Source organism: Sylvia atricapilla, chromosome 1 (assembly GCF_009819655.1).
Source record: "Sylvia atricapilla isolate bSylAtr1 chromosome 1, bSylAtr1.pri, whole genome shotgun sequence".
In the NCBI taxonomy this organism is placed as follows: Eukaryota; Metazoa; Chordata; class Aves; order Passeriformes; family Sylviidae; genus Sylvia; species Sylvia atricapilla.
The window spans coordinates 92,471,348-92,481,614 of NC_089140.1; the positions used below are offsets into that span (position 1 = coordinate 92,471,348).

The 10,267-nt window shown below is 43.3% G+C and overlaps 1 protein-coding gene across 2 annotated transcripts in view; it reads right to left on the reverse strand.

The window, feature by feature from the left end:
- Positions 1-10,267, reverse strand: part of GLIPR2 (GLI pathogenesis related 2) — a 37,015-nt gene that overhangs the window by 21,216 nt on the left and 5,532 nt on the right. The window contains exon 1 of one of the 2 annotated variants that reach the window (XM_066328004.1): positions 3,268-4,479. The exons of the other annotated variant lie outside the window; for it this stretch is intronic. Coding sequence (XP_066184101.1) covers positions 3,268-3,280 — 13 coding nt within the window. The 5' untranslated portion in view covers positions 3,281-4,479. Of the gene's footprint in view, positions 1-3,267; positions 4,480-10,267 lie in introns of those variants that run through there. 2 annotated transcript variants of the gene reach the window in all.

Genomic DNA, 10,267 nt, shown 5'->3' on the forward strand with positions numbered 1-10,267 from the left:
TAGCTTGCTCCACCGCAGAAAACACAACAGTCCTTTTTACTGTACTCTAAAGATCCATCTTAAGAGTTAAAAACTAGCACATGCTTCTAAATGAAATTAAAACCAGCATGGAAAACTGCACTGAGTCTGGTTCCTGTCTCTTCCTTTTGTCAAAATCTTTTCTCAGCCCCTTTTTGTTTTTTTGTACTGACTCAACAGGCAGAGCAGTGTAGAACTTCCAGCCCTTTCTCTGGAGTCCCACCCACATTTGCAGAAGTGGGGAAAAAAAGGAAGAACAGTAGAAAAATAAAAGCAAACTATAAAAAGAAAACCAAATTCTATAAAATGATAGCAGTATTTACTGAGCCTGACCTTGATTTTGACATCTGCACCCACTTGCCAGAATAAAGAGGGCTCTTCCCCCGTAGGGAGCAAGCGGGGCAAGCTCCCTTCCCCCACGAGGTCGAACCCGGGGGCAAGTGGGAGAAGTAAGACTTTTAGCAGCCTTTCCTACCACCATCCCAGCCTTTTCAGAGACTCCCACTGCTCAGCAGAAATCCACGTGCTGCAGGGCGGAGGAGTGGAGCTTGCAGCCAGCTGCTTTCCTGAGCATCGCCTGCAGCTGCTCGCAGGGATGGATATCCCCTGTGGGGCGGGGGCTGCCCGCAGGACCCCGGCCTCCGGCACAGCTGCAGCGGGCTCAGAGACCTGCCAGCACGGCAGCCTCAGCAACAGGGCAACGAAGAGCTGCCAGCTCGTCCCTTCCTTTCCTGCAGAAATACTTATCCCTGTCTTTTTGGTTAGGGCTTTCTGGGATCTGCGGGGACGGCTGCCTGCACCCCTCACTAACCCAAATGGTGTCTGAAAAGAGAAGACCCGGGGTAGGGCAGAGGGAATATCCGTGTTTGGCTTAAGTATTTGCAGGAGTTATGACCACGAGAGGCATTTTTCTAACCCTGACAAGGAAGTTTCAGTATGAGATTGATTTCATCAGCCTGCAGCTTCCAGGGAAGAAAGCTGAGTCAGAGGTGCCGATGCTTTCAAGACTCAGTTCTATCCAATGAAACTCAGCAAGGCTACGTCTCTAGCTCTGACACTTGGAATGAACATTGCTTCAAATATAATCTAACAACCAGTAATACAACATTATTGGAGAGGTTTTATCGAAAAACTGAGATTTCCAATGGCAGGTTTTCTTTGCGTGGGGACACGTGGACCTCAAGACAGATTTACCAAAACCAGAAAGTTAAAGAAACTGCTCATTTATATCAAAGTAGTGGCCCCACTTGTCCTGAATTCGAGCATCTTTAAATTAAACCTTCCAATAATCTCTCCCTTAATCTTTCCGACCCAGGAGAGGAACAAGGACTCTGTTTTGAGGAGAGACAATCTGTCATGCAACCTGTTACATGTTCATGTACCCTAGTACAGGGAAATTTGCCTGCATCACACCTTCAGAGTACTAGAGCAGGAACCCATTTTGTATTTCACACAAAACACAGAAGAAGCAGTACTCTGCAAAACAGCTGCTCTTCCCATTCGAAGGCAAACCACACTGAATGATCTCAGACAGGAATTTGAAGACTTCAGTGAACTCGAAAGGGCAGATGGGATTTAATCAATGAACCAATTGTCAGGACAGGATCTCAGTTTTATGATTAATCTAAAAATATTGCACACAGCCCAAAGACAATAACCTGGACCCAGCTTAACATTGGTTTGAAAAGTGTGACACAAGTGACAAAACATTTTTAACATGTACCTAGACCTCAAGCTCTATTTGTATAACCACTTCAGGATGCAAACATTACCCAAGCCTTGGCAATGGGAGTTTCTGGTCTGTCATTGTTCCTAAGTTTGTAAAAATGAACAAATGCACAGCAATAAATGTGCAGGGAAAAAAATGAAGATGGTAATTGCCTTGTGACTGTTTTAGCAATTTGCATGTATTAGAACAAAATAAGATTTTTATTCCTTGGGGGATTGGGAGGTGCACAGTGGAGTATCTCTACTGCTTTTGCCCAATGTGCTTTGCTAATGTAATATACAGGCACTATACTGATTTAGTATTTGTACTTATTATGTTAGCATGGGAAGTGTTGAACTTGATACTACACAGCAACTACACTTATTTAAACTGTTATATGGTTATTTATCCCAATCTAGCTGCCAGGGTATGAGGCCAAAACCACACACTAGCAGCTGGACTTGCCAAAAAAACCCAGGTGGTTTGTCTGGAATGAGTGTCATACCAGTAAGCCCTCTACAGTCACATTTGGAGAAAGTTCTGATCTCATCTAGCAAGCTGACCTTTAAAAATAAAAGGAAAAAAACCCTCAATACACCCATGCTGAGGCCCTTGAAAGTGTTATTCACACAAAGATTTTCCTTAAGTTTCTCTGAAGAGGCCTATAGTTTTGAGTTAATCAAGTACTAGGTTTTGCTGAGCATGTCCCCATATGTGCTGTTCACACACAGGACAGACAACATGCGACCAGGCTCTGATTTGTCACAGAAACAATGCCCTAAGAACAATAACAAAAAGTCCCACCCAGTTTCACAGCTGTTTCAGAAATTCAGGACAGTTTTTTACTCATAGCCTTAACAGGACAAATGTGGAGAAAATCCAGGGCACTGAGCACTCCCTTCTTAAGGTCTCTGACCCCTTGGCAGCTTTTGAAGGAGTCTCTCCCAGCCCAAACCAAGCAGGGCACAGAAGCAGCCAGCAGCAGTGGGGAAAGGAATGACAGCACAGGCAGCAGCAGCAGGGAAAGGCTTAAAGAATATTGGCACAGCTGGGGAGAGACTAAGGAGCTGAGCAAGGCTGTCCTCAATTAAATGGTAACCAAATCTTACATTTAAATCCTTCCAACGGGAAGGGTGATAAAACTGACCCCCCTCAAAGCATCCTGTTGCTTATCTACAAGGCTGGTAAGTTTTGTCAGACAGGAAAAACACAAAATAACTTTAAAGCTACAGGATTCATAGTCATTTTTACAGCAAAGCAGAAGTACTTTAGGTTACAAAATACAAGTTGTAAATGAAATACAACTACCTCTACACCGTGCAGGCTGAGGAGGGGGGTCGCTTTTCGGTTTTTTTTTTTTTTTTTTTTTTCAATCCAACCCTTTGTAAGAGAGAAAGCTCCTCCCAGGCTGTACCGTGCACAAATGAAAGCAGCCTTCTCCGAGGAAAGCCACTGAACGCTTTAGCAACGCTTTCCAAGCACTAAACCAGGCACGGACTTTGTGCGAACACACAGCCCACTGCACGAAGGCGTTTGCTCACCTGATTTCCCCATGACCAAATGGGTTTTTTGCTTTGGTTTGGTTTGTTTTAAATTTCACCTGCTTCCTCCTCTCTTGACTGAGTTTTGCCGCTGAGTGCCGGATGAAGTGCTCGCAGTTTCAGCTCAACTCCTTCATTCGCCTGCGACCGCCGCTGGAAAAAAAGTCAGCGGCGCGAACCCGCTACCGCCCCTTCTTGAGCGCTGGAATAAGCCTGCCCATGCCTTTATAAGGCATAGGGGCACTGCTCTTTTTTTGTGAAAAGATCCTGGTTAGGGTCAGGAGCTATTTATCCTCCACAGTAACCAAGCAGCTCCAAAACACCATATGTTTTCACATACCATTTTAGCTTAGTAATCGCATCTGTCTTCTGATAAGAGTAGGCTGTGAGAAGAAGTTCTGCTGACAAATAGTTCTGCTGCCACAGTGGGCATAGCCCATGGGGTTAATTCATACAGCTAAATGCTGCTGAAGTTTTACCCACTTGCTGTACATAAAGTTGAAACAGAAAAGTGATAAAGCACTTTGAAGTATAACTACATTTGTATGTCTAAAATGAATCACTTCCTGCACTGTTACAACATAATCTGTAGAAGGTATTAGTAAAATAAGATTTTGCAGGTTAAAGAGGAACTGTGCTGATGGTGTGTTTCTGTGAAAAGCGTTGGATGTATGTCTCATTTTATCTGTGTAAGCACGCTGTGCCACTGTTATCTTCACGTTACATCGAAATGCCTCAAGCTAATCTGGCAAATATTAACTACTTTAACTACAGCAACATGATCTTTGATTTTTCTCCAAAAGTGCTGCATATCTACAAACAATAATTCAGTTACATGTTTCAAACTTTCATCTCATCATCACAAAAATCATCTGAGGTTAATGCTTCCCAATTTTTTACAATGCCTTTCAATATTTCAAGGTTCTTCTTGGTGTTGTGCCAAGTCTGCTGGCTCAGCAGGATTTAGTTACCCTTTGTCCACCTTTGTAGGCTTGGCTCCATGGTAAGAACTGGGAAAAAAAAAAAAAAAGATGCAAGGGCTGGGTTTTTTTCTTCTTGTGCAAGTAGCAGCAGCAGGTGGGGAAAGGCAACATCCCCTCACCAACACACTGCTCCTCCACTCCTGTTTCACTGGAAGGGCTGAAACACAGGTTGAGGGAGTGTCACTGACAGCTGATGGGCTCACTGAGGAGAGGCATGGGGGCAGCTGATCACCACCCAGAGGAGGAAACCGCAGGGTGTGAGACCACATTCATCTTCACAGCTGCCTTTTGCCTTTGCTGGCAGCAAGGCAGGCAGCAGAACATGAGAAGGAAGTTCAGAGAAGGTGCAGAAGGAAATCTCTTCCCAGTCTCTCTGCTGCAAGTGGCAGTTGGCTGAGGAGGGTGGAGAGCTGGAGATGGTACTATCAAAGCCCTAACAGGAAAAAGCTGCTGTTTGACTTGCTTGCAGGAGTGAACAAACCATGGACCAGTCTGAATCAAACAGGTCCCTAGCCTCTGAAAATGCTCTGCTAAACTTGAAATACTGGGCTGTACTACTCCAAGGACATAAATCAATGCTCAGCAACAGCCAGTGCCACCCTATGGCCAAGACAAGGAGTAAAAGGGATTTTATATTGGTATGGTTGCGAGTCTCTGGTATTTGAAACGTTCATTTATATTCTCATACTAGACTGTTATATTTTATACTGATTATGTTTTAGATCTTAATAATATTCAGCTGAATTACAAAGCAACATCCCTTTGTGACCTGGACTGCCGTAGGAAACAGCACCAAGCATTTTCAAAAGTGACCAGATACACCTGCATGCCATTGACATAACATCCTGTGAAATCACAACTTGGAAAAAAATGTTTCTCTGATCTGACAAAAATCCAGTGATACCTACAGGGGAAAAAAAATTTTGCTTTTTCTAATGAGAAAACAAGGAAACCAAAATCAATGCTCTGGCCTGAAATGTAAAAGTATCAGTACAAAGTAAATGCAATGACTCATCAAAGACAGGAAAGCAGTGTAAGCTGACACATACAAAAGCAAAGAGGAAGGAGAGAGCTGGGCTTTTTTCATTTTTTCAACATCACCTGCTGAAAGTTCCACACTAAAGAACATTACTGAAGAATATATCAGGTGGAAATTTAGAGGAGGTATATACACTAATAATTAAGAATGCAAACAAACTTTGAAAATAGTAAGAGTGATTAAATAAAAGCCACTGCTAGTGTTAATTTTCAAGCTGCAAGCCATTAATATCCTTTTACCAGTTTCAGGCAGTATCAATGTGAATGGCAAACAAACAAATGTGAACAAACAGGATTTTCCTGTTTGTGAACAAACAGATTTTTCCATTTGCTTTATGATGTATCAAAGCACATCCAAAAGCATGATTCCTTTACACAGAGAAAATACTAGGCTTACATTGGTATTATCTAATAGTGGACATTGGAAACTACATTGCAGCTACAGAAATGCCCTGTGCAGTCAGAGGAGTTTAGTATTCTGCCTCCTATGGCCACACCTACTAAATGTTTCTGGAAAAGGAGAAAAAAAAGGTACAATGTGGACTGACTACTTTTTAATTGTTTCATCTTCCTGTTAAAAGGAAAGAAGAACAGAAACAGCTGGCTAAGAAAAGTAACACTTACCTAGTAAAGACTGGTGTGATAAATATTCTTACTGGAAATAGGCTATGGAGCACATGAGAATGAAAAATGGAATATGAAAGGAAGTGCATGAATCATTACAATCAGGGAGTTAGTGATAACTCATCTGCAGTAGAGCTATTTCATCTGCATCCTGAAAATCTGTGGCTAAAATTTTGGTGTCAAACTGACTTGGCCATTCAGATGACAAAACATTCCTCCTTCTATCCTATCTCCCTTTTTCTCTTAACAAAGCAAATTTATTTCACTTGCCTGTATCAGCCATTTCTCTTTACCTTGATGTGACTGACCCTAATGCAGTCTCATAACCTCCTCTGGTGCCACCAGATACTTCCCTTCTTTGCTTTCCTGTCTATTCTGGAAGCTTCTTGCACCTCTCTCTCTTTTCTCCTGTGCCCCAGCCTGCCTCATGTGACCTGCTGCCTGCACTATGACCAGCCCTGGGTAGCCACAGGCACCGCTGAGGTGCCCAGGGCTGTGGACCTGGCAAAGCCAGTGGTGGAAGTGGCAGTGTCAATTTCTGGGCTCAGCTGGGATTGTGCTGCTGCTGCTGCCTGCTGTCTCATTCAGCTCAGTCTTCAAAGCCGTGTGCTGACAGCCTTCCATATTCCTCCAGGACCCTCCACCAGCCAGCCATATATGGCCAAATCTGTAGAAACTCAAGATTAAACAGATGTCTTTTGATAGAGGAAAGTGCCACAGGCAGATCCCAGTTTACCTGTTGTCTTCCCAGAGGTCTGCCTGCACACAGCCAAATGCTCCCTTCCATCTGGCAAGGGCACTCCCCTAGGCAGGGCTCCCCAGCAGCTGTGTGCCTGTTGCAAGGGCCCTGGTAGCATCACGGATTTCAGCCTGCACATTGCTGTTCCAGCAGCACTGCAAGTAAGGAAGTAACAGAGAGCCAGCTGCTGCCTGTGCAGATCCCCAACTCTGGCAGGCAGGTTCAGACACATATAAGGAAGCCTGAGATGAACCTTTCCATGTGTGCATGCTGTGATGGGTCCAGTTAATGCAAATGCCTGTCATCATCAATGTTTTGAGTCATTAATTCATTCCATCAATTGGCATCTATCAGGTACAATTAGGTGTCTACACAGACTGGGACAGACAACACTGTCACATGCAGGCCCTGCCAGGTAGGTGTGAATGCATCTCAACCTGCTTTCAAATACAACACTGAGCAAGTGTTTGTCCACAAGTCAAACCATGCAGACAAAGGGTTTGTGAGCAACTCTAAATGTAACAAATCTTTTTTCCCCAGACGCCCTTAAGAAGAGACACTAAGGACCAACAGTATTTAAATAAAACCATCACACAGGAATGACATCACATTACAAGAACTGTAAACTGATAAACAAAGCTGTGTCAGGCAACCAGAAAACTGCTTACTTCAAAAAATGTAAAAGGAAAATGGGGCAAAAACTACAGTAGAATATTTGAGAATATTCCTTCTCTTACAGTTATGCCAGGCTTTGCTTCTGGGCTCTATCTTGGTGTTGCCATTTCACCTGTAAATAAAGCCAGGTTGTGTAGCAGATCAAAAAAAGTCAACTTGAACACAGTTGGAGATGTTAATTTTCCTTGCAAGACAAGATACTGCTTTTTAGCTAGAACATAATGCTCAGTTGCTGAAGAAAATGAAAATAACTGAGCTGAAAAGGGGAAGAGTGCAGAAACAAGGCTATACCTCTTTTCTCAGCACTCTGCTGTTATCAGATGGCCACATCCACAAAATGCTCACACAAAAAACAGCAGACTGTGATTGCAGAATAGTCACTGACTTCAACTTCTTCCTACACACTGCAAGATAAAAGTAGCGCGTGATTAATCATCATCCTAGAATTACAGAATGCTTTGGGTTGGAAGGGACCTTAAAGATCACCTAGTTCCGATCCCCCTACAACAGTGGGGGTTGGAACCAACAATGGTCTCAAGGACTGGGTTCAAAGCAAAGGTTTGGGGAACAAAATGTGTGAGTATTGTTGTCCAAAGGAGTGCAGGACAAACGCTGCTGTTCTCTTGAGAGGCTCAGCTGACATTCTTCAGGATCATCTAAATGTCTGAGAGTAACAGTGCACTAATATCACCAGCGCAGGGCAGTGAAGTGCCCACTTTGGACTTGGGATGTTCCTCAACATGGCTCAAACTACAGGGGTTCTTGCCTCACAAAAGAATTAGAGTAAAACTCTAGTTGCTCTCAACTAGCTCAAAGCAGGAGCCTTCACAGGAAATGCCACTTCCCACCCGTCCAGACGCTGAGTGCTTTCCCTCCACCCTACCAGGGAGAAAAGGGGGCTCTGTTAGAGGCAGAGGAGAAGAAGGTACCCTGGACTGACTAGCGAGGCAAAGAATGATTTGGGAGCACTGAAAAGAAAGAGTTCTGTTGTTTCCTCAAGGTGTTACCTGTATCCTCTAAGGCTGCAGAGGGCTAAACAGTCTGTGGAGCATATTTCATGGGCTCCCTGCTTCAGCACAGTACCTCAGGACCATTTTACCAGGACCACTGCTCTGTAGCTATGACAAGAAAAGGTTAATGGCAGCCCAGGTGAGCACAAATACACAAAGGGGTCAGTCCAGTTGCTGACCCCTCGTAGTGGTGTATCCACATAAACACACTGACAAATGCAGCACCTGTATTTTACCACCTTCTGCATTGCCTCACAACCTACTACTATTTATATCTGATCCACACAACCTTTGTTTTAGCAAAACCTCATCCTACTGATTGGAAGTAGCTCCTGCTTAACAGCCACAGATTTAGCTATTACATTAAAATATCCTTGTACATGAACCACATTATGAGTCAGAAAGTAAATTTGAGTAGTTACTCATAAATGAGATCACACAACTCTGGTAGGTCCTGGAAACCATCAGTTTAAACATTCAGAACATGACAAGAAAGCACATCTGATACAGGGGAATAACTAGAGAAGAAATAAGAAAAAGGCAGGTTGTTTAAATCTCTGATTTGCTTCTGCCTTAAATTATATGGGTAGTCCTAGTTTTCTGATCTCAAACAGGATACAGCACAAATGGGAAAGTTTTAGAGAAAGGCAGCAAGGACATGGAAGCTTCATACACAAAATGACAGGGCTTCAAACAATCTGTTCTAGAGGAGAGAATCCCTGCCCATGGTGAGGGGCGGAACTAGATGTTCTTTAAGGACCCTTTAAATCCAGGTCATTCTATGATTCTTCAGCCAATGGAAGATATCATGGAAAAGGAAATAACAGATATTACTACAAGAGGATGAGCAACACAGATGGCTCATGACTGTTGATTGTGTCCTCCAATACAAGAATTAGGAGATATTAAAGGAAGTTTGTGGGAACAGGGTTCAAAAATATGAATGTGGGATGCAATAGAGAAGGTGCTTTGGAAAGGATATTTTATTTTTGTGCACACTGCCTCTTGTCCTATCAGTGGGCACTGCTGAGAAGTTATTGTCTCCCTCTCCTCCACTCCCTCCCTTCAGGTATTTATACAGATTGGTGAGATCATCCCTGAGTCTTCAGGATGAACCATCCTGGTTCTCCCAGACACTCCTCAGAGGACATGTTCCAGTCCCTTAACTGTCTTTGTGCACTGGAACTGAACTTACTCCTGTTAGAAGATCTATATCTCTCCCTCTATCATCTCCTGTCCAGCAGTAGTCTTCCTACCTGGCATTTACATCAGACTTTTCACAATTCCCAAAATGTCAATATTCAAGAACCATCACATCTGCATTCATCCCAGAACTTTGGTTCAGTCTTTTTACCCCTGCAGAGTGCTGTTTGCCACCCTGGAGCTATGACTGACCTAACAAGTACTTCAGCACAGGACTTGACTTTACAGGCAGATTTACAGCTTAATGTTTCATTGAGTTTCATCTTGGCCTAAAACTAGTGCGTGGCCAGCAGCATGGAATGAATACCCAACAGCAGTTGCAGTAAGTCAGCTAAACTCCTGAGCAAGTGTCTGGCTGTATTCAATCCCAAAATAATCCATTTTACACCCAGAGGCAGTCTCATAGTGCAAATTAATGAGACTCAGAATGGTATTCAAGGTGAGCACTGGTATCTCATACGACCCTGCTTTCACTGACCTCTTTCTATTATTGACTCTGTGTCTCCATAATTTCATCCAACTCACTTAGCAGAATTTCGACTTATCTCACTGGTACACGTAATGAGTTTCCAATGGCACTGCTCATCTACCTTGTTAGCTAACATCATCATACCTGATTTTCCTTAGGCAAGATTCCTCTGGCTTCGTGTTGTCCTTCAACTACAGAAACACAATTAAATTCAGAAGTCAAGCTAATAAATCCAGAAAGAAAATACAATTTTTGTTCA